This window comes from Muscardinus avellanarius (genome assembly GCF_963383645.1).
Source record: "Muscardinus avellanarius genome assembly, chromosome: 16".
NCBI lineage: Eukaryota > Metazoa > Chordata > Mammalia > Rodentia > Gliridae > Muscardinus > Muscardinus avellanarius.
This window is the reverse complement of record NC_137802.1, coordinates 23,806,895-23,831,669: the sequence shown is the minus strand read 5'-3', so window position 1 is coordinate 23,831,669 and position 24,775 is coordinate 23,806,895. Positions and strand designations below refer to the sequence as shown.

At 49.4% G+C, this 24,775-nt stretch overlaps 1 protein-coding gene across 2 annotated transcripts in view; it reads left to right on the top strand.

Annotated features, from left to right (window-relative positions):
• Positions 1–24,775, top strand: part of ABR (ABR activator of RhoGEF and GTPase) — a gene marked incomplete at both ends in the record, with an annotated part of 223,971 nt that overhangs the window by 62,478 nt on the left and 136,718 nt on the right. Inside the window, one exon of one of the 2 annotated variants that reach the window (XM_080713680.1) lies at positions 2,622–2,682. The exons of the other annotated variant lie outside the window; for it this stretch is intronic. Coding sequence (XP_080569806.1) covers positions 2,622–2,682 — 61 coding nt within the window. Of the gene's footprint in view, positions 1–2,621; positions 2,683–24,775 lie in introns of those variants that run through there. 2 annotated transcript variants of the gene reach the window in all.

The following is a 24,775-nucleotide window of genomic DNA, read 5'->3' as shown; positions in this document are numbered from 1 at the left end:
ACAAGTTTCTAGCCACCAGTCAGCTAACAGTGGAGGCACCAGGGTTCAACCCCCTTCCCTACCAACTAGTCTGAGTGGGTTACTTAGCTGCTTAAGTAACCATCTGAAAAAATGCAGAACACAGAATTAACAGTGATGTTCACAGTGAGATCACCCTTATGAACAAAGCCAGGCACACAGTAGGCATTCACTGTCAGGTAGTAGAAGGACCGCCTCTCCCCGTACCTTACATTGTGTTGTAGAGGAGAAGGTCCAGGGCAGGATCAGACAGAATGTAGGGAAAAAGCTAACTATGGCAACACTAAGGAGAGCAACTGCAACATTTTGGCTTGAACAAGAACAAAAAAAAAAAAAAAAAAAATTGCTGAAAATAGCTTGTTCAAGGCTTTGTAGATAAAAATGTAAAATGTATGCAAATGTATGTGACTCACACAAAAACATACATCCAAGGCCGCCTCACAGTCAGCACCGGATGTGGCCATTAGGAAAATCCCCATGGTTGTGGGGAGAGGGCCCAGGCGGTCCTAACCATCCTGATGATGGGGGAGTAAAGTGGCGGACTGTGGAGGAGGATGGCTGCAGCTCGTGCTCCTGTTTCTCATCTTCCGGACTTCATCTTTGTCTGAGAGTTCCATGGGGAAGAAGAGAAGCGCTCGGCCCCTCTGCTTCTCCGTCTGCTGCCTTGGAGAGCCTGCTCACTCCCCCTTCTATCCCAGAGCTCTATTTCTGGAGTTCCTCATTGGAGACGCACCCCCCCTCCCCCAGGCTCCAGGTGCCTGCTTGGCCCTCCCAATTTTATGTGCTAGTCAAGGATTGTGGGAAGGTGACAGCTGCGCAGGGAGGGGCATTAGGAAAGTCAGAGCTGGAGTGCTGGGGTGGGAGGGGGAGAGTCTAGAGGGCAGTGGGAGGGGCTTATGTTGGAACAAGTCTGCTGCAGCCACCTGTGGAGCCTTCCACACCTGAGAGTATCTTCCTTGCACCTCCCGGGGGCTCAACCTGGAACCCACCATCTTCCGCGGGGCAGCTATGAAGGCCTGTTGCCTGGGTAGCTCTGAGGACTGGGCACATGCCCCCTTCCAGCATCCTGGGTGAGGTTTCCCCTCTCATGCATTAGATCTATATTTGTTTGGAATGACGAGGGGCCTGCCCCCTCCCAACGTCCTATGGATGCTGACAACTCGGCCCTCCACCAAGGCTGGGATGAACTTAACTCCTTGTAAGCTTCTGTAGAGCTGGGTCATAAAGGTTTTGCCCTTAACCTGCCTGGGGATAGAGCGGAATGGGTTGGAAACTGCTCCGTTGTCAGAAGTGTCACCATCCTGGTAAATAAGTGGTCCAGTGTAGAGCTCTTGGTGGGCCCTGCTGCCTCCTCCCTGGGAGTTCAGGAAAGGGGCTCCAGCCCCTGCAGCTTTGGGCCACCCTAGGCTGACTTCCCCCCACTGCCTTCCCTTCTCCAGAGACCCTTGGCCCAGGGTGGTCTGTCTGCAGGACCAAATCTATGTGAAAGTGTCTTCAGTCTTTAAGACCAGCACACATAAGGTGTACCCCACCCCACCCCAACACCGTCGTTGTTCTTGAGGGAGTCTTTTTAGGATTCGGTTTCTTTCTAAAGGTTCCCTTCTAAGGCATCTTGACCCCAGCCTTTCCACAAGTCTATGTGATTATGCACACATGGTGGGCCTTCTGCCCCGTGCCTCGGGAGCCCCGGAGAGGGTTCCTGGAGGAACTGGGAGGCCCCGGGGCTTCTCCTGTACCCCATTTGTCTTCTCAGCTCAGAGGGGCACTTGGGAGAGTCCTCCGCAGTCCCTCGGCGAGCGGGGCCTCCTGCCTCCCCCCAGACACCAGCCCCGGGAGTGCGGGCGGGAACCGACGCGCTGTAAGGTCACGGGTGTTTAAATAGATGAGCGCTGCTGAGATTTGTAAGGAAACAGTCCCGCGGACGCGCAGGACTTAACCCCATCAGCGCCGCTTCCCAGGCTTGCCTAGGGGAGGGGCCTGGCCGCCGCACCAGCCCCAAAATTGCGCTTAGAGATCCTGGGGTGGCCGGTGATGTCACCCCTGCGGGCTCTTCGGTCTCCCCGTGGCACCTAGGCTGCGGGCTGCCAGAATTCTGCTGAGCCAAGGAACGGAGGAGGGGAGCCTGGGTCTGCGCCGCCTGGGGACTCGGCGGGACGCTCCTCGTGCGCGGACCGGAGCCCCTCCAGCCTGGGCGGTGTTGGGCCGGGGGCTGCTCCCACGCCCTCCGCTCGGCCCGGAGGCGCGCTGCGGCTCGCGGAGGGGGCGCGCCGGAGCCGCGCGCTGATTGGCCGCGGCCCCCGCCCCCCGCCCGGGCGCCGCGCAGCCCCGGGAAGTTGCTGGTCGGCTGGCGGGCTGCGGGGTCCGCGGCGGCCCGAGGGCTCCCGGGGCGCTCGCCCGCGCTGGCCTCGGCCCGGCCGCGCCGGCTCTCCTCCCAGCTACCTGTTTCCCTGCCTCCCCCCAGCGCTCCGCAACTTCGGCCTCCGAGTCTGGCCGCCCCTCCCGGCTCCGCGCCCGCCCGCGCCCTCCCTCCTTTGTTGTGCGATGAGGGTCGGGTTTCCGATCTAACCGAGCCGCCGCCGCCGCCGCCGCCGGGAGCCGCGGGCATGGAGCCGCTCAGCCACCGGGGCCTGCCGCGCCTCTCCTGGATCGACACCCTCTACAGCAGTACGTGCGCGCGCGGGGAGGGCGCGGGAAGGGGCCCGGGAGCGGGGCTCCTCCGGGAGATGGGCGCCGGCCGGGGCTGCGGGCACGGTCCGCCAGGTGCCTGGCTGGGGGGGGGGGGCAGAGGAACGGCGTGGGATCCCCGCGACCCGCTGCACATGGGGTCCCCAAAGCGGACTTCAAGTGGGTGGGGGGCAGTAGGCCGATCGGGCCAAGGGAACTGTGTCACCCCCCCACCTGTTGTGTAACCCAGCGCTCTCCAGTCTTTAGAGTGAGGGGGCGCCCTTTTTAGGGTGCTACCTAGGCTCTCTGACTGGCAGCTTCTCTGTCCACGCTAAAGCAGAAAGGCCATTTTGGGGAAAGTCCTTGACACTCGAGTTTGCCACCTCGGGGACCTCCTGAGGCCGTTTTGTGGTTGGGGATCGGGTGGGATCGGGTGGGAATCGAGACCTATCGGAGGTGTAGAGTTCCCTAGGGGCATTTGGATGAAGCCAAAATCCCGGCTCAGCAATCTTTCCTGCCAGCCTCATCACCACCCCCATCTTCGTCACCACACTACCACCCCCCAAAAAAGAAAAAGCCTTCCTCGGGTTCTCCACCCCCTCGCTGCTCCCAAATCTGCCACGATCATGTGACTGTTGGTGCACAGCCGCGGGGGACGTGTAGCTGATCACGGGGACTTCCTGGGGGCTTGGGCCAAACCTGGAGCCGTCCCCACCTCCACCTCGCCTGGCAAAAAAAAGGGCGCTGCCTCTTTCTGCCACCCTCCCTTGGGGTCCCACCCCCAGATGTGTCCAGTGATGAGGCAAGAGGGTCTTATGGGCCTCCGAAGAAGATAGTGAATTTCACCCTTCCGGATCCACTTGACTGGGACCCTCCCACTCTCCTACAATGTCCCCAGCTCCCAGTCCTTGGGGTGGGGGCAGATGGAGCCAGGTTCTGACGGGGCACTGGATACCATAGAACAAGGACAACCTGGCTTGAATTCCTTGGTAACAGTCATGGTGAGTGGGAAAAGTTGATGCCTTCAGCCCCAACCTTGCCTTTGCTGAACCTAGTATCCTGCATCCCCTTGGTCCCCTTATATCCCCCGCTTCCTCCCCATCCTACTTTCCCCTCTCCTCCTCCCACAAGCTCCCCTTGTGACGGTTCATTTTGCTTTGGTGTTTTGACATCAAAGGGGCAAAGCAGGGTCCCTTGGGCATCAGTCCTGCGCCAAGCCCAGCCACTCCATCTGTTCCTTCCCCTGCAGAGGCCGGCTTCATTGGGCGAAGGTCAGGGCCCATGGCTGTGTGTTGTGTGCGTGCATGTGTGTCTGGGTGAATAGGACACACATCTGTTCTGAGCCCCTGATGCAGATCAGCTCCTGACCTGAAGGATTAGTGACCTCTGCTTAGCTGTGCTCTTGCAAATAACAGTCATAACAATGCCTCATATTCACATGCCGCTTATGTTCCCCTTGATATTTCTGGCTCTTTGCAAAACGCGGTACTGGTTTCCTGATTTCCCCAAGCATAGAATCTTATGGAAACCTGTCTCTGGCTTTCTCTCCGTTGCTGAAGAAGGTGCCTCTAACTTGACTCTTTCCAAGTGCCCCCCCATCCTACTTCACCCCCACTTCATTCCCAGTCTGGAGCTGAGACGCAGAATCACCTGAGGCTGCCTTGAGAATTCCTGACCAGAGGGGCTTTTGGGGGGATACTGGTCAGGGCTGGCATTTACCTCACTGCCACCACCCTGGCCTCTGGGCCCTGGGGCAGCTGGACGATGGGGCAGGCTGGGGCATTGACTTGGCAGGAGAGGAAGAGTCCCTTCCTCCCCTTTTGGAACAGCTTATTTGAGAGCCCCAGAGCTTGAGGCTTCCTGGGGAGGTGCTGTGTAGTCATGTTTGGGCTGTTAGCCATCAAGTTTCCTCTTGACAAGAGCCTAAATTAAAACAAATACCGGGGCTGTCATTTGCCTGGCAGCATGGTTTTGTGGCTCCCAGAAGAAGTTTCTCTGACTCTTGGGGAGCAGTTTGCTTACAAGGTTCACAATTCTTGGGTGATAGATCCCCACAGATGCCATATCATCAGGGATTGTAAAGGGGGTGCACCCAGGGAAGCCAATGGGATTTTTTAGAGATGTGAGTGATGCATTGATGGGGGCTCAACCTTATTGTTCTTCCTGTAACAGTAACCATGGGATCCCCCATATCTACTGTATGCTAGGCACTTTGTGTGTGTGTGGGGGTGCTGGGGATTGAACCCAGGGACGGTCTACCTCCGAGCTACGCCCCTTGTCCTACTTTTATTTTTTGTTTTGAAACAGCATCTTATTAGGTTGCTGAGAGTCTTGTTAAGTTGTAAGGCTGGTATCAAACCTGCGATCCTCGTATCTCAGCCTCCCAAGTACTGGGGTTACATATGAGCACCACCACACCTGGTGGCACATTTTACCACTCACCAAACCTCACAACTCTGAACTCTTACAGATTAAGAAAAGGAAGCTCAGTGAACTTTAATCATTTCCCCAAGGTCACGGAACTGATAAGTACAGAGCGGGAATTTAGATCATCCCCTAGGATGGTGAGGAGGACTCTGAGCTTTATCTACTTAGGTAGGAGCTTATTCAAGACCTGGGCCTGTCGTGGGATGGGAGACATATGTCTTTTCAGTCCTGTATCCCAGAGTTCTCCCTGAAATGGTCCAGCAGGGTAAGTGGACTCTGCTGTGGTCAATGACTCTGACCACACCCTGTTCCTGTGTCTCTTCCAGGACCTGCAGGTTGTGTCTAGAACCCAGGAGGGGATGGCTGGATCTCCATTTGAGGCCCGAGAGGCAGTGGCTCTCTACTTCAAGGAGCTAGATTGCCTGCCAGCCCCTTCCTCAAGCACTTCTGGCTTGTGGAGTGTTCAACCTTTGCTTTCTGGCTTCTGCATCTGTGCCCAAAGGAGTCTGTCCATTTTACCGCAGGTTGATGGTCATTTGAGAAGGGGTGGGCAGAAAACCCCCTCTCTCCCTTGTTGTAGAAGTCCTGGGCTGGGGTCATGGTGATTTGTCTGATCAAGGATCTAGGCCAGATCCCAGCTGCCAGTGTGATCTGGGACTCATTGAAACCGGGTCCTCTGCCTCTGGTCAAATAGGGAGGCAGATGAGGGTTCCAGCCATCCCAGATTCCTGTATCTGTTCTGCTCTTTTTCCTGCACGAGTATAATCACACCGGCTTCACTCCTTGGTACCTTCTTTAGTTTCTGTCCCTAGGCTGGTGCGATTCTTTCCGTGGGGCTGTTTTCTTCTTCGCTCCTCTATGTCCTTCACCAAGCACCCTTTCCACCAAACACTTAGCACCTCTCTGTGTTTGCTTCTGTACCACAGGGGTAGGCTGGATTAAATTAAATTCTGTGAAGTAACCCAAAAATGATAGGTACTCCAAAACTTTCTCTGTCCCTCCAAGTGAGAACAGCTCTCCAAGCACATCTGGATTGAGACACATCAGTGCTTCAGGCAGGCTCGTAATTTGGCTCCTCTTCAAATGGCAAATGATCAGGACTTTTTAGGAGAGGGGCTGAAGGCTGCAATTCAGGTCTCTTCCTCTTCCTTTGTCATTTCAGCCCTTCCCCCCCCCCAAGCAATTCGGTACGGATCCCAAACATACTTAACCTACTGAGCCAAGCAAAAGCCTGCACTTTCTTGAGGCTCATAGAAGGCAGAGCCTGACCAGCTGGAGTTGCAAGAATCCTGCCTTTTTGGAGCTAACATTTCTTACTCCAAATAGCATTTCCAAGGGATATTTTGGTCTCTTGTGATATATTCATGCTTGTTATTTATTGACTGAGTCCCTATTTATGGGTCAGGAAAGTATTTGGGATGCTGGAGATACAAAGCTGTCTCCAGATGATCCTGAGCCTGCCTCAGTGTCTTACCTTAGTCCCACGTTCATAACACCAAGGCCAAGCCACTGGCACTCGAGTTTCATCAAAACAGCTCACTCAGCTGGGCTGCATCAGACCGCCCCTGATGTGCCAGTGAACACCTGCAGACAAATGCTTTCCTGTGCTCTGAATAGCCCCAGTAATTGATTTCTTCTTGTCAACACCAGCCCGTAATTGTCATGGTTGTTGGAGTCTCAGAGGTGGGGTTGGCATAATAATTAAGTCATCTACTCAGAAAAACTTACTTTTTTTGTTGTGGTTGTTGCTGTTGTTGTTCTTTGGGGAGGGAGGAAGAAATGACAGGAGCATTTGTGGAGAGTCAGGTAGAAGTTTCTTCTAGGGAGTGGGAGATGGGGGATGATGAAGAAAGCCACCCTGCCTCTTGTGGGCGTCAGATGGAAGACTTGGGCTGTTCCTGGGGTGGTTCTGGTACCATTCTTATGCCTACTCTGTGAAATAAGACTATGATGTCTCTCATGGGTGCTGTGTGGATTAATTAGTTAATGTGTATAAAGTGCCCTGAACATGAGGAGCGCTCTGAAGCGGCTCAGCTGTCCAGCTCGTCACAGGGCTCAGCACTGCTTTGGGGTTCTGGAAAGGCTTGAGTGAGTTTGGAAGGGCCTGGGAAGGTAACAAAGGAACTGGTAGGAATAGAATTGGGCCAGCTTTTCTTTTTGTGTGTGTGCGTAGGGGTGCTGGTGATTGAACCCAGGGATTCTTGCATGCTAGACAGGTGCTTTACCACTGAATCACACCCCCAGCTTTTTAGGGGGTGCCTAGCCCAGTGCTTCATGCATAAAGCCCTCAGTGGTTTTTGGTTACACAAGATTTTTTTATGTGTGTATGGTACTGGGGATTAAATCCAGGGACATTCTACCTCCGAGATAGACCCCAGTCCTATTTTTTATTCTTTAATTTGAAACAAGGTCTCAGTAAGTTAAGAGGGCTTCACTAAGTAGCTGAGGCTGGCTGGGTACCTATGATCTTTCTGTCTCAGCCTCCCAAGAACCAGGATTACTACACAAATTTAAGAGAGAAAAGAAAACTTCTGGGTTCTGACTAAATAAAAAAAAATTGTATTTTATTTTTTATTTGAAAACAGGGTCTTGCTAAGTTGCTGAGAGTCTCACTAAGAAGCTGGCTGCAAACCTGTGATCCTCCAGTCTCAGTCTCCCAAGTACTGGGATTTCAGGCATGTGCCACCACGCCCAGCTTGGGTTCTGACTCCTTAAACTCTTTACTCCACCAGAAATTTCAGAAACCAGTTAGCTGGCCCATTCACAAATTTTCTGGCATGTGAATCTGGTAATTGTCGTAGCTTGCAGTGGCGGCAGGGACCCCCCAAGGGAGCCCCACTTTGTTGGGGCTTTCAGTTGGAAAGCTTCACTGCAGTGTTTGTGTTGTAGCTGTTTGACTTGGCTGGAGCCCTTGGGGGCAAACCTGGAACTAGGCAGCTTCCGGAGGGCTCGGAGGGCTCGGTGGGCTCGGGTCCTGTGTCCTTTGCTTCCTGCCTCCTTCAAGGCCCTTGGCCATGGTAGGCTATGACAGGGTAGTACCTGCCATGTTCTGCCTGCAGACTTGGGCACTTGGTGTTGCTCATACCAGCACGAGGAGCCTGCAGGCATACTTCTTTCCAAGGGTGCCATAGTGGAGGCTTTTTTTTTTTTTTTCTTTAATGATATTGGAGGCCCAGGGGCCTTCTGCCTCCAGGTTATACCTCTAGCCCTACTATCTATCTATCTATCTATCTATCTATCTATTTATTTAATCTGTTGTGTGGTTGGTACTGGGGATGGAACCCAGGGGCATTCTACCTCTGAGCTACACCCCAGCCCTACTTTTTATTCTTTATTTTGAAACAGGGTCTCACTGAGTTGCAGAGGGCCTAAGTAGCTGAGGCTGGCCGCGAACCGTGATCCTCCTGTCTCAGCCTCCCAAATGCTGGCATTACAAGCGTGTGTCACCATGCCCGGCTATTTTTTATTTTGAAACAGGGTCTCACTGGGTTGCTGAGAGCCTCACTCAGCTGCTGAGGCTGTCCTTGAACCTGCAATCTTTCTATCTCAGCCTCCCAAGTACTGGGATTATAGGCATGCACCACCACGCCTGGCTGGGGAGGCTGTTTTTGGTGTGTGCCTTCAGCCTGCCTCGGCTTGTGTTCCTTAGAGTGACATATGGTCAGTTGGAGTCAGGGGTGACCCTGCTTGGCAGTAGAGTGCCCACTGGCCCCTGAAGGTTGAGGAGAACCTGCTCCAGATTCTCAATAGGGAAGGAGAAAGAAAGCAGGTCAACAGAGTACAGAGTTCACCCCCACATGCAGGTTGAGGACAGATGCTCAGTCCTTCCCTGCCCACATCATTTGGCAAAGAGGCCTTTGAGGCAGGACCAACTGGTAGTCTGACCACTTGTGACTGACTTGGTCTCCCTCCATTTTCTGCTCCCATACTTATCTCCCAATTTTCCTCCTGTCTTTCTCCCCCAACACACACACCAGAACAGGAGATGTGTATGGGTTTACTGGCTGTACAGAAAATGTCAGGGTTACCCTGATGCTTAGGAAGCGGAGGTAGACGGAGTGAGCGGAGTGAGCTCTATGGGACCCAGCTGGTCAGGTGTCATTCCCTCGTCTCTGCCCTCACAGCCAATGCCATGCCCTTTAGACGGGTGGCATGGCAGATCAGCAGGAAAGGTCTGCAGAAGGGGCTGGGAGCTGGGGACCTCAGGGCAGAAGGAGCCCGGAGCCCTTGTCACTCTGGGAGGCATGGCCATTGGCCTCCCTGGTTTTGGTGGAGCTGGTGTTGCCCCAGAGGCCTAGGATGACTAGGGATGTGTGGGTTTCCTTAGGGCAATTGGGGAAGGAAGTGGCCGTAATTACCTTCTTGAGACCAGGGCCGATCCTGTTAGTGTGCTGAGCTAACCCCTCCCTCCTGGGCTCTGCCTCCTAGACAGCAGCAAGGGTTTAATGGATCAAGATTATAGAGACCAAAGATGCTGTGTAATTAAGCCTAGTTATTCCCCTGAAGGGGGCATGTGCTCCCCATAGCAGCAACTGATCCCTCATTTGTGGCTACCCTGTCTAACTGCGCAGTATTATGGGCCTGAGCAGCCTGTGAGCCATCTTTTTGAGTGAGTCTTTCCCTTGAAGTCATAGTTTTGAAAGAAAGAACCCTTTGTGAGAGTTTTGGGGTCAGGATGGTAGTGTATTCTGTGTGATGGTACCCCAGTGGGGCCTATTTTGAGAAAAGTGTCTGGTTTCTGCAGAGGTACAGAGAAAACTCATCCTTGGGTCTCCCAGAACCACCAGGCCCCATAAAAAGAAAGTCCATCAGTCCTGCCAAGCTCATAGAAATTAGATTTTTCCATTTGCTCTAGAAAGCGTGGAAGTGAATGTAACATTTAATGCCAGATACTTTCTGTGCATACCGTAAAACCCTCAAAGAATGGCTATTATTGTCCCCATTATATAGATGAGAAAACCAAGTTCTGAGAGGTAGTTATTTCTGAAGGTCTTTGAGCTAGACCAAATCTCAGAACTCTGACTTTCTAGTCCACTCAGCTTCTAGTGGTAATATGGTTAGGGCCAAGACTAGTTGAGGACCTACTATGTGCCAGCTCTGGTCAAGGCACTTTACATGTTGTCACCAGTCCTTTCAGCCTCTATCTCATGAGGCAGGACTTTCTCTGTTTGATGGGGAGGAGCCGGGGCTCAGGGAAGCTAGGAATTAATTCAAGGTCATAGAGTTAGAGTACAGCGAGGCTGAGCACCAGGCTGGCCTGACTGTGCTCTCCCATACTCTCTTGCCCTTCACAGCAGTATAGTGAGGGCCCCTTGGCAGCTGGCATTTCACTGAGGTTGATTGATCTGGTTCATCTCTCTAGCCAGAATGACAACCATGAAGACTGTGTCTTGGCTCCCCACTCACACTATGTGGGCAGCTCTCAGCCCCAGGGGTCCTGTTAGCACCCACCAATCCACCAACTAGACTACCTCTTCCCAGGAACCCATGTCTTAGTATTATCTTGTATCTGGGATTATTGGCAAGAAGTGCTGCTGATTGTTAATGAGACAGAGACAGAGACAGATAGAGAGGTAGGGGGGAGAGGGTAGGTGTAACTAGTTAGTTATGCCCTGTTTCCGGAGCAGAGTGGGGCTGGGGACAAGGCAATGGGAACTGCAAGAAGAGAGGACTTGGCAGAGCCTAAGCGTGCTGGCCTTGGTCTTGGTCTTTTTAAAATTCACCTCCACAGTTTCAGAAGGAAAATAAAGAGAGCCCTCAGTCATAAATCAGGCCATCGAGCACCAGGATCCCTTGCCCAGGCCCAGAGCTGGTTGGGCTAAGATCCGGCTGCTGTGTCTGAACTCACCCAGGCACAGCATGTTAATGATGGGGTGACATGGAGGTGCAGCTCCTCCTCCATCCCTGCTTCACTGGTCCTGAAGCCCAGACTCAGGAACCCCTGCTGAGGTACTCATCCTGGGGAGGGGAGGGTAAGCCTGGGGGCTCTTAGTTTGGCAGACCCCATTTTGGCCAAAAGCCCCAATCAAGATTACAGGCCTTAGGCTGAGTTTGGTGGCACATGCTTATAATCCCAGCATTCAGGAGGTGGAGGTTGGATCGCAGACAGCCTCAGCTACTTAGTGAGGCCCTTTGCAACTCATTGAGACCCTGTTTCAAAATACAAACAAAAAAACTAAGCCGGGAGTGGTGGCGCATGTTTGTAATCCCAGCATTTGGAAGGCTGAGACAGGAGGACCGCGTTTTGAGGACAGCCTCAGCTACTACCTAGTGAGACCTTTTGAAACTCAGTGAGACCCTGTTTTCAAAATACAGAATAAAAAATAGGACTGGGGGTGTAGCTCGGAGATAGAATGCCCCTGGGTTCCATCCCCAGTACCAAAAATAAATAAAGAAATAAAATAAGAAAGGCTAAAAAATAGGACCGGGGTGTAGCTCGGAGGTAGAATGCCCCTGAGTTCCACCCCCAGTACCGCAAAATAAATAAGTAAGTAAGTAAGTAAATAAATAAATAAATAAATAAATAAATAAATGAAATAAGATTGCAGGCCTTATTTGGTCATCCTAGTTCTTAGGAGACTGAGACAGGAGGATCACAGGTTCTAAGCCAGTCTTGGCAACTGGGGTTCCTGGAAACCCTTCTACCTCTGGGCCACACTCCCAGACCTATTTTATATTTTTATTTGGAAACAGGGTCTCTTAAGCCAGCGAGGCTGTCTTCGAATCAGTGCCATCCTCCTGTCTCTGCCTCCCAAGCGTGAGGATTACAAGCGCGTGCCACCACAGCTGGCATCTGAGGCTGGCTTTGAACCTGTGATCCTTCTGTCACAGCTTCCCAAGTACTGGGATTACAGCCGTGCACCGCCACGCCCAGCCCTCCATAGTTCTTTTTGTGCACATTGAAAGAGTGACTCAGAGTGAGCCACCTGCATTGTGCCTCACCTCACACTTGGAAAGCACTCAGTGTTTAGCATCTCCGGGTAGTGACTCCTGTCCTCAGTTCTGTGTTAGAAGAGAAGAGCCAAAGGGCTGTACAATGTGGAGATCCAGAGTGTAGTAACAGTAAGGGAAATTTTCTCATAGGTGGCCTGGCCAAAAGAGTGAACTCCACAGAGTGGGCTTCAGTTAGCAGAGGACTGGGTACCTACCAACACTAGCTGAGCAACGTGCTAACTCCCTGGATGGCAACCCATACGCAGCACATGCATTTTGCATTGTAAGCCAATGCACACACAAAGTGAAGCAAAGTTTGGTGGAATGGTCTTTACCCATCACAACTGCCATGCATTCAAATGAGTATGCCCTTCTATCCTTCTTCATTCCACTCCATTAGAACAAACAAACAAAAATCCACCAGTGGACTAGATCATCTAAAAGTGCTTTTATTAGCTGTGGGAAATAATAATTTACCAAATTGAAGTCATTAATATACCACTATTGTGATTTTTTTTTTGGCGTGTGTATGTTTATGTCTGTGTGTGTATGGGGGGGTCCTGGGGTTTTAATTCAGGGGCATTCTACCACTGAGCTATGCCCTCAACCCTTTTTTATTTTGAAACTGGGTCTCACTAAATTATTGGATGTTAACCTCAAACCTGTGATCTTCCTCTCCCAGCCTCTCAAATATTGGGATTACACAACTGCATCCAGCTTTGGCTTTATTTTTTATTCTGAAACAGTGTCTTACTTAAGTTGCAAGGCTGGTCTCAACCTTGCAATCCTCCTGCCTTAGCCTCCTGAGTTACTGGGATTACAGGAGTGTGCCACCTTGCCCAGTGGTATCTGGCCTTTATGAGTGCCTCATCTAGATAAAACCCAGATCTTTCTCACCCCCATTTTCTCCCTGAAGGTTCGATTTTGGTGTTAATGGAGCAGAAATGATTGTTAATTTCCTAGTACATCATTGGGAGGGTTAATGAGAGGCCAGCTGTTGTACCACCCAGCCATGTAGGATGGCTGCTTTCTCCTGATTCAGGCTAACAAACATTTTACAGATCCTATGGCAATTCTTGACCAAGTGTTACCCTCCTTGGGAGGCCTGAATGGTGCCCATGTGGATGGGACATATTGTCTGGGTGTAGAACCTTCAGAGAACAAAAGTGGGATCTGGTTCCACCTCTAGCTCCCTGGAAAGGAGAGATGGGGCACAGATTTGCTGGTCGAAGAACTGTTTCTGGCCCAAGGACTGTGTCTGTGGCTGATGAGCTGTTTGTTGCTCCAGCCAAGCCTTATAGCAGAAGCCTACAGTGTTCTCAAGCCCCCATCCTGAGTCAAAGACCATGCTCCTTTTCTACTTGGCTGTGAGCATTCATTGATTCAACCAACTGCAAATCAAAAACATTCAGAAAAAATTGCACTTACCAAGCATGCAGACGTTTTTTTCTTTCTAGCCATTATTCCATAAGCTACCCTAAGGAATAGTAAGCCAACCTCACTTCTGTCTGTTGTTCCTTTCCCAGAAGCCTTCAGCTGAACATTTCCTTTCCTACCACATCTGGTCCCAACTGCCTTCAAAATCCCCTGTGTCCAGGGACCCTCTTGCTAATCCATTCTGATTCTCCAGCATCCCGCTCTTCTAGCCATCCCACACTCCGCTGTTCTAGCCATGGGGCCCCTTACTATCCCACAGCAAGCCTGTGCTCTAGTGGACACCCATCTTCAAGCTCAGCTCTGCCACCATCTTCAGGAAGCCCTCAGGGCCTGGTCGCAGTGCTCACCTTAGCTAGGGGTTGTGAGCTGGGGTTCCCAGCAATCCCTAGGCCTGCTTGCTCTGGACCTCCTCTTTTAGCACTCACTTATCTATTGTCTTACAGTGTTTATCTCTATGTTATTCCATGCCACTTGTCATTACTTCTCTGCCAGACTCTTAAACTCCTTAGAGGCATTAAGAATAACAAAAGCTGCATTTATTGGGTGCCAGACATTGTCCTAAGCACTTTACAAACAATATCCCATTCAATTTTCAAGTACCCACTGAAGTCCCATTTTTTTCTTACTCTGTTTTATGGATGAGAGACCCCCCCCCCCCCCGCCCCAAGCTTCCAGAGAGGCTAAAAACTTCCCTAAGTCTTAATCCAGTTGGCTAGATGTGGCTCCTGTGCTCTTTCCCGGAGCTGCCCCAGTGCCTGGGCCTTCCATAGGAGAACCATGTTCAGTGATAGGGCTGGGCATCTATGTTTGAAAAGCTGCCTGCCCAGCCAGCTTTGGAGGTTGGGACCCTTAGCCATCTTGTTTTTCTTTCCTAAACCCTTATGGGTTCCTTGGATGGGCTGCAAATTTGATTGACATAAGACAGATTAACAGAAGAAAAATGACTTTAATTCTGTGTCTATGCACCAGAGTCCCACAAAATATGAGACTCAAGAAGGATCAGGTGCTGGGCGTGTTGGCCCACGCTTGTAATCCCAGCCTTCGGGAGGCTGAGACTGGAGGATTATGGTTTGCCGACAGCCTCAGCTACTTAGGCCCTCCTCAACTTAGTGAGACCCTGTTTCAAAAAAAAAAAAAAAAATAGGGCAGGGGGTATAGCTCGAAGGGCAAATGCCCCTGGGTTCCATCCCCAGACCTGCAAAAAAAAAAAAAAAAAAAAAAAAAAAAGAAGGATTAGGTGAAAAAAGAAGGATCAGGTGATTGAAGTGTATACATTCAGCCCTCAATATCTGTGGGTTCTGCATCCATGGATTCAACCAACTGCAGATGAAAAATATTCTGAAAAAGCTAGATGTGGTGGTACACACCTATAATCCCAGTAGTTGGGAGGCTGAGACAAGAGGATTACAGGTTTGAGACCAGCTTCAGCAATTTAGTAAGACCATGTCTCAAAGTAGAAAAAAAAAAAAAAAAAATAGGGCTGGAAATGTAGCTTGGAGGTATGTCCCTGGGTACCAAAGAAAAAAATTTTTTTCATTAATACTGTGTCTCTATTGAAGATATACAGACTTTCCTTGCATTAGTCCCTAAACAATGCCATGTGACAACTATTTATATAGTATTGACATATTAATCTAGAAATGATTTAAAGTATCTGGAAGATGTACATATGTACATAGGCTATATGCAAATCCTTTTTTTTTTCTTTTTTTTTTTTTTTGGTGGTGGTGGTAGTGGTACAGGGGATTGAACCCAGGACCTTGTACACACTAAGCAAGCTATATCTCACTGAACTATATCCCCTTTGCCCTTGCATCATTTTTATATAAGGGATTTGAGTATCTAAGAGTTTGTGTATCCTGAGCGGTCCTGGACCCAATCCCTCATGGTTGCCCAGTGATTACTGTATGGCCTCAGAGCTACAGAAAGTATTGGGGCCTGGGATCTTCTGCAGGATGGCTCAAGCATTTATGGGAAGATAGAGGTGGGTATGTTGGCACATGCTTATAATCCCAGTACTTGGGAGGCTGAGACTGGAGGAGCACGGTTTACAGCCAGCCTCAGCTACATAGTGAGGCCCTCTGCAACTTAGTGAGACCTTGTTTCAAAATAAAGAATAAAAAATTGGGCTAGGTTTATAGCTCAGAGGTAGAATGCCCCTGGGTTCAACTCCCAGTACCACAAAAAGAAAGAAAGAAAGAAAGAAAGAAAGAAAGAAAGAAAGAAAGAAAGAAAGGAAGGAAGGAAGGAAGGAAGGAAGGAAGGAAGGAAGGAAGGAGAGAAGAAAAGGAAGGAAGGAAGGAAAGAAGGAAGGAAGACTTATGGAAAGGGAAGGTAGGGGAGGAACTGTATGGTGAATAAAGGTTGTCTTGTTATGCAGATAAAGTCTCTGGGGTAATAAAAGTTGTCTGGAGCAGCTCTCTAACCAGATAAAGACACTTTTACTAATGCAGATTTCCTTTGTAGATGTAATTTTTTTAAACCAAAGGACAGCTTTTCTGAGCTATTCCTGTGTCTGTGGTATCACAGAATAACTAGTTCAAATATGTCAAAGAAGTACGTTTTGGAGTGGCATATTCTGATACCCTATGGCCATATTTCAGGGTGCTGTGTCCTGAAACCCAACACCCAGATGAGCACAGAGCAGGTGGGCTCTTAGAGAATGCTTTAGGATTGGTTGAGGAGGGGAGTTAAAGAGAGGTAGCCTGCGGGGCTGTGAGCTCCTTTGTTCTAGCACAGATCCACCTAAGAGAATCCAGCTGGGAACTAGCAAGGGGGGGGGGGAAGAAAAGAGGATATTGCAGTGATCAAACCAGCAAGACTCTCTCTGCCCCAGCCATAACTCAGGGCCTGGCCTAGACCAAAGCTTATTAATCCCCAGAAGTGCTTGTGAAATGCGCATTCTTATTCTGCTGGCGGGGACTAGCCTCCCACTCTGCATTTCTAAAATGTACCCCCCTACCTTGGGTGGGGAGGACCAGGACTTAGACTCCTGCGACATCCATCCCAGCTCTCCCTCAGCCACACGACAGTCTAGCACTCCCACCTCTCTCCTTCCTGAAGGCATGGCAGCCTTGCCAGACTCTGGCTCCAACCTACCTGTGACAGGGCCTCTCCTGAGACCCCAGCCCCGCTCCCGCCTGCAGCACCCCTACCCGCAGCCAGTCATAGCTCAGGCATTTTGTGCCTGCTGTCTCTTTGCCTGGAAGAACACTTTGGGGTCACCTTCCCTGGATAAGCAACAAATACAATTTTAGCTTCCTTATGTCCTGAATTGGGGAGTGTGCTCTAGACCTAGACTTCTGGTCCTGGAGAGAAGCCTCCAAGAGATTTCTGGAACCCTCCCCTGTTTGCCCACAGCCATGGTCTCTGCGCTTGCAAGAAAGGTGTGGAGTCAGGTGTGACTTCATTGTCCTGCTTCCAACATTTTTTGTTTCTTCCCACTTTTGAGTAAAAATAGAGCTGAGAAAGACTGAGCGAAAGGCCACCCTGGAGTCCAGGAGGGCAGAAGTGGGCCCCCTGGGAAGGTGCGCACCATGGGCAGGAGCTGGGGCTGGGGTCTTGTGAGCCAGGACCACCTGGCCCCTTGCCAGGCTCTAGAGCATGACTGCCCTCACCCCAAAGTTTTCTGTCCTGGTTGTGGAACTATTTCAGGACTTCCTGAGGGATTTCCTCTGGAGCTTCCTGAGTTTTCTCCTGGGCATTCTGATTCCAGGTCCCAGCCCTGGGCAGGGGTGGCTCCCGGAAGGGCCATGGGTACCACCCTGGCTGGGTGCAGCCCTTTTGGCACCCCTGCCCCAGGCTGCCTGCCCAGTACCAGACTCCCACTCCCTGGGAAGAAATGGCTTTTCTGTAGCAGCTACACTCCGTGGGCAGAGGAGCAACCAGGATTGCAGGCTGGCAGCTGATGACCTGGTTTCTCTGGCTTCTCCTGCGGGAGCCAGAAGAGGGAGGCCCTGCACCTGCTGCCTATGGGGCACTGGCCTCTGAATATCTGCTAGGACTGTGACCTCAGGAAACTTAGCCCCTCTGCACTTCATTTCCCTCACCTTTATAAAGTGGAAAAAAATTTACTAATTCTAGGAAAGCCTTACTGAAAATTTTTAGCAAATAAAAATATAGTATGTTATAGTATTTTAGTATGTGCCTCTAATCCCAGTGACTTGAGAAGCTGAGACAGGAGGATTTCAAGTTCGAGGCCCAGCCTGGGCAATCTAGAAAGATCTCCATCTCAAGATTAAAAATAAAAAGGTCTGGGGGTCTAGCTCAGTGGTAGAGTGTTTGCGTGTGTTGTAGGAAATCCTGGCTTTTAATCTTTAGTGCCAGAAAACACATACACAGGATGCTCAGTTAAATTAGAATTTTAGGTAAACATTAATACTTTTAAAAAAATCCATGGATATAAAAAATTTACATCCATGAAAAATTTGAAACATATGTATGCTAAATTTTTATCTGTTGCTTTTTCAAAGTTCATATTTAACTAGATGTCTTGCATTTTATCTGGTGTTCCTGCCATCAGATGAAATGGTATGTATGAGCCGGGCATGGAGGCACATGCCTGCAATCTCAGTAGCCTGGAGGCTGAGACAGGAAGTTCGCAGGTTTGAGAGCAGCCTCAGTAACCTAGTGGGACCCTGTTTCAAAATAAAAATGGGTTGTGGTGTAGATTGGAGGTAGAATGCTCCTGGGTTCAATCCCCAGTGCTAATAAATACATAAAATATGAAATAAGAAGGGGCGGGTGTGTAGCTCAGTGGTGGAGTGTGCCTGGGTCAATCCCAGGACCACACCCATCCATCCCACCAATGACAGGGATGCTGCACTTGGCAGTGGGCCCGCCTTGCTCACTTCCCTGCTTTCTCCTCTCCCCTGACCTCCAGAGGCCAAGGTGATGGCGAGTTTCTGTGGAATTGTAATAGAAATACTGTGATTTTTAAAAATAAAGTTGACATAGCCGGGTGTGGTGGTGCACGCTTGTAATCCCCGCGCTTGGGAGGCTGAGACAGGAGGATTGCGCAGGTTCAAAGCCAGCCTCAGCTACTTAGTGAGGCTCTCAGCAACTTTGTGAGACCCTGTTTCCAAATAAAGTATAAAATAGGTCTGGGAGTATAGCCTGGAGGTAGAAGGCCCCTGGGTTCCACCCTCAGTACCACCAAAAAAAAAAATAATAATAATAAATAAATAAATAAAATAAAGTTGACATAAAAATAATGTGACTAGCCGGGCGTGGTGGCGCACGCTTGTAATCCCAGCATTCGGGAGACTGAGACCTGGAGGATCGCGGTTTGCGGACAGCCTCAGCTACTTAGTGAGGCCCTCTGCAACTCAGTGAGACCTGGTTTCAAAATAAAGAATAGAAAGTAGGGCAGGGGGTGTACCTCGGAGGTCAAATGCCCCTGGGTTCCATCCCGAGACCCGCAAAATAATAATAATAATAATAATAATAATAATAATAATAATAATGACTAATGGAAAGATGCCAGTGATAATTGCTAAGGGTATCTTAGTACTTACTGTTTGTCTCACACTGTTCCAAGCACTTTATATGTATTAACTCTTATTCTTCACAACAATCCTATATGAAGAAGATACTGTTTCCACTTTACAGACATGAATACGGAGGCACGAATCAGCTAACCAACCTGTGTTCTTTTCTTTCTTCCTTCTTTCTTTTCTTTTTTTTCTTTTCTTTCTTTCTCTTTTTTCCTTCTTTTTTTTCTTTTCTTTCTTTTTTCTCTTTTTTTTTGCAGTACTGGGAATGGAAGCCAGGGACATTCTACCGCTGAGCTACACCCCTAGCCTGATTTTTTATTTATATTTTTGAAACAGGGTTGCAGTGGGTTGCAAAGGGCCTCACTAAGTAGCTGAGGCTGTCTTTGAACCACGATCCTCCTGTCTCAGCCTCCCAAATGCTGGGATTATAAGTGGGCACCACCACACCCGCCTATTTTCTTTTTTGTTTTTGTGGTATTGGGGATTGAATTTAGGGATATTCTACCTCTGAGAGACACTGCCCTCTTTCTTTTTTTTATTTTGAAACAAGGTCTGGCTAAATTGCTGAGGCTGTCCTCAAACCCATAATCCTCCTGTCTGTACCTCCCAAGTACTGGGATTATAGGCATGCGTTACCACATTTGGCTTATTTTTTTTTCTTTTAGTACTGGGGGTGGGACCCAGGGGTGCTCTATCTGCAAGCCACACTCCCAGTCCTATTATTTATTTATTTATTTATTTATTTATTTATTTATTTATGATACTGGGGATTGACCCAGAGGCATTCTACCTCCAAGATATAGCCCCAGAACTATTTTCTATTTCTTCTTCTTTTTATTTTGCGGTACTGGCAATGGAACCCAAGGGCATTCTACCTCTGAGGTACACCCCCAGCCCTAATTTATATTCTTTGTTTTGAAACGGTCTCACTGAATTGCAAAGGGCCTCACTAAATAGCTGAGGCTGTCTGTGAACTGTGATCCTCCTGTCTCAGCCTCCCAACTGCTGGGATTATAAGCGTGGACCACCATGCCTGGCTCCATTATATTCTTTTATTTTGAAACAGGGTCAGGCTAAGTTGCAGAGGACCTCATTAAGTTGAGGCTGGCCACAAACCTGTGACCCTCTTTTCTCAGCCTCCCAACTACTGGTATTACAAGTCTGCACCACCTTACCCAGGTTTTTATTTTTTTCTTTTTGAAACAGGGTCTTGCTAAGTTGCTGAGGGTATTGCTAAGTTGCTGAGGCTTGCCTTGAACCTGCAATTCTTCTGTCTCAGGCTCCCAAGTGCTGGGATTACAAGCGTAAGCCACTATGCCCAGTTGCAATCTGTATTTTTGCTCTTAACTGGGACACTGTAGTGCTTCATTTTCTTTATGAGCTGCCATGGTTAAAAGCTGTACATTTTTTCAAGGTCAAGGATGTAGAAACCTACTGGGATGGTTTCACAAAGCAGGTGATAATGCATTGTGCTCCCAGAGGGAGGTGTGATTTCTTGGTTTTTCCTGTGATCTTTAAATGGAGAGAGGACAACCAGGCATTAGGAGGTCATACAGGATTGTGCCTTCCTGCCCAGCACCCTCAAGGGTAATGGAGGCACTGGTCATGTGCCAGTCTGTCCTAGGCTCAAACAAGCCCAGGGATCCCTGAGTGTTTACTGAGAATGTCCCTGAAGTGAGTGTTCTTCACAAGCTGGTCTCTTGGCTTGTCTGAGGGCCACACCTGCAATACTAATTCCTGTCCATTTCAGACTTAATCACCAAAAAAAAAGTTTGCCATTATCTGATGTCTTTCTTTTCCTTCAAAATCATGGTGAGCCAGGCGTGGTAGCGCACACTTTTAATCCCAATATTTGGGAGGCTGAGACAGGAGAATCACACGGGTTTGAAGCCAGCCTCAGTTACTTAGTGAGGCTCTCAGCACCTTAGTGAGGCCCTGTTTCCAAATAAAAATATAAAATAGGTCTGGGAGTGTATCCCGGAGGTAGAAGGCCCCTGGGTTCCATCCCCAGGATCACAGAACAACAACAACAGTAATAATAACAACAACAACAACAAATCGCAGTGAATCCCCCTTTGTGAAATGAGTGTATAAGTCAGGCATGCTAGTGCACGCTTGTGATTCTAGCTGTTTTGAAGGCTGAGGTGGGAGGATTGCAAGTTCGAGGCCAGCTTGGGCAATTTAGTGAGACCTTGTATCAAAATAAAAAAAATAAAAGGACTGGGCATGTAACTTAGTAGTAGAGGGGCCTGGGTTTGATCTCTAGTGCTACACACACACACACACACACACACACACACACACACACAGTATGGAGTGATGGAGGATTAGAAAAGTTCCTAAAAGTCAAAGGGAGGAAGCCATGTGCCACTCACGGTGTCCCCTGTCCCCAAGATGATCCCTTCTCTCTGTTCTTTGCTGCTCAGGCTCTAGTCATGCAGTCTGGCTAGATTCACTGGGAACCTCGTAGTCCTACCTTGGCCCCAGCCCCAGATGCTGTGCCCAGGGGCATAGGTGGGAGGGAAGGTCTGGAAGCCCACAGCTGGCAGCTCCCATAGCACTAGCAGCCCTGCTTGGCCTGAAGCTTAGATTCCACGGCTCCCTCCACCACCTCTGCCACCTCCCTACTCAGCTCACGGGTAGAGGTCTTTCTTCCCTCTCTCAAGGTAAGTTGGAGTAATTGAAAGAGAATCAGACCCCACCACTGCTTCTGCTGCTAGCTCCTTCCAGTTTCCTGCCATCTTCCTCTCCTCCTTCCCTTTTCTCTTTCTCTCTCTCTTCTCTTTTTCTTTTCTTTGTAATGCTAGAGGTTGAGCCCAGAGGCATTTAACTTCTGAGCCACACCCCAGCCCTATTTTATTTTTTATTTTGAAACAGTCAAACTAAGTTGTTAAAGGGCCCCTGGCCCCTGGTTCCCAAGGGACTTTGAAGTCAGTACATACAGAGAGGCCCAGGCCACCCATCAGGGCGCCACAGGAAACAGATGGCACAGTCAGATAGAGAGCTTGGGGGCTTGTAACAGGACTTGGCCACAGCGCAGGTGAGTGAGGACAGGTCTGGTTCCCAGGCCTGGAGACGGGCTGTGGCACACACAGCCTGGGTGGTCCACAGGAAGGCATTGGGGTTAGAAACCCATCTGCTGTGCCAGTAAACAGGGCAGACCTGGAGGGGTCGCTCCAGCAAGCCAGGTGTATCCAGGGAAGATTATTCTCCCCGAGCCTGGCATGGTAGCAAACTCCTGTAATCCCAGTACTTGGAAAACTGAGGTAGGAGGATCACAGGTTCAAGGTCAACCTCAGCAACTTACAAGGCCCTTTAGCAATTTAGTGAGACTTTCAAAATAAAAAATAAAATAGGGCTGGGGTATAGCTCAGAAGTGGAATGCCTCTGGACTCAACCCCTAGCATTACAAAGAAAAGAGAGAGAAGAAAGAAGGAAGAGAGAGAGAAAAAAAAAGAAAAGTAAAATCATTCTGAGCCAGGTGTGGTGGTGCTTACCTGAGGATCTCAGGTTCAGAGCCAGCCTCAGCAACTTAATGAGGTTTTGTTTCAAAATAAAAAATAAAATAGGGTTGGGGGTGTGGCTCAGAAGTAGAGCATTTCTGGGTTCAATCCCTAGTATAAAAAAAGAAGTCATCATCATCATTCTCTCTGTGCCTCTTCCCATCTGCAAAGTGAGGGCTATAAATGCCCCCCCCCCCCCCGCCCAGACATGTACTTGGGTATTGTATTCTAATGAATACCGACAGGCGTGGACCTTACTGTTTTATATCAGAGTGACGGCTCGTTGCTGTTACTGGTGAACACTGGCTGGGTCCCTGGCTGATCTGAGTCTTTCACATAGTCTGCCTGCTGCTGGGCATCTCTAAACTCTGAGAGGGGCACGGGTACAGGAAAGAGAAACTGCACAATTGCGAAGTCTAGGTTTGGATCCCAGAGCCCCTGCCCGATGGCCAAGCAACATCGAGCAAGCCATCTAATGAGCCCCTCAGCAGTGAGTGCACCTCATTGGGCTGGTCTGGGGTTCAGAGGGAAATGGACACTACTAGGCTGTGATGTAGGGGACGGTTAGAAGACCTAATGGGTGTTCTAAACCAGATGACTTTTGGGACTTTCTGAAAAGCCCAGGATAAGTGTTAAGTAGGAGGTGAGGGCCTAGTCTTAGTGTACCTGAGAAGAGACCAAGTGGCAGGGCTAGAAGTCCTCTCGGTTCTGTAGAAGGCAGGGCCCTGGCTGTCCCTTAGCCCCCGCTCAACAAGGGCGCCCCTGGAGCTTGGAAGGTAACCAACAACTGTCAAGTGTCTCCAGTGGACAAGTAGATTTCCAATTAACTGTTTTCTGTACTGAAGCATGGGCCTTATTAAATTTTAGTAATTTCTGGTGTGCTCCAAAGTGCACTCCATCTGTCCTTCCCTGCTTCCTATAACAGAGAACAGTAATGCCTCTGCTAAGCTAGCCATGGGATCTGTGGGGAGCCATCTCTCTCCATAGTGTATGGCCATTGCATGAACTCAATACCAAAGGGTAGAAATTTTTTCTGTTTTCTTTTCTCCTCCTCCTCTCCTTTCTTCTCCTCCTCTTCCTCCTCTTCCTCCTCTTCCTCCTCCTCTTCCTCCTCTTTCTTTCTTTCTTTCTTTCAGTACTGGGAATTAAACCCAGGGGCATTCTGCCTCTGAGGTAGACATCTAGTCCTATTTATTTATTTATTTATTTATTTATTTGCAGTACTAGGGATGGAACCCAGGAGCTACACCCCAGCCCTATTTTTTATTCTTTATTTTGAAACAGGGTCTCACTGAGTTGCAGATGGCCTCACTAAGTAGCTGAGGCTATTCTCAAACTGCGATCCTCCTGTCTTGGCCTCCCAAATGCTGGGATTACAAACATGTTCCACCACACCCAGCTTTATTTATTTATTTATTTATTTATATTTTAATTGAACAGGGTCTCGCTAAATTTCTGAAGCTGGTGTTAAACCTGTGATCCTCCTGTCTCAGCCTACCAAGTATTGGGATTATAGGCATGCTCCACCAATAGGCTTGTCTGTTTTGTTCTCTGTTATACCTCTACCTCCAGAAACAGTGCCTAAAACATAAAAATTACTTGTTGAGTGAGTGAATGAATGAAGGAAGAAGGAAGCGAATGAAAGATAGTAGACCTGGACTTAATGTTTACCCTAGAGACAGAGAGAGAGCAGATATGCATATGGATTTGATGAAACTGTTGTGTCTTTGAACCACAGCTTCCTCGGTGGTGACTGGGGCAGAATGTGTGCTCAAGGTGCGTTGCTAGGCTGACTTGGAACTTCATTTATGGACTGTGAGAGTGCCTGGCCCCTGGGAAGCACCCACCCCCAGGCATTTTCTGCTGTTCAGCAGTGCTCATGACCAGAGGTATTTTGGGCACAGGCCCCCAGGGCTGAGTTTGTGCTCTGTGCTGGGGCCTACCTCCTGTCTCCAGGAAAAACTTGCTGTGGGTCCTCTGAGCCCTGAGACACCTGTTCTCAGTGGGTAGCACCCCTCACTTCCAAGGGTCTGCAGTTCATAGGGCCATATCCCTCATCCCTTGGCCGAGTCCAGGCCCTGGACGGGCTCCCATGAGACCAGTTTTTGAGGCATAGATCCCTGTCTCCTTGGCATCATCCAAAGACATATAAGGTACTCTTAACATTAATGCTAATAATTGTCACTGGTTTTTATTGAGTGCTTACTGTGTGCAAGTTCTGCCTACTTAATTCTCTTGGACTCATGAGAGTTCTCATGACTGGAATAGCATTTTAATATAATTGGTTTTTATTGTAAC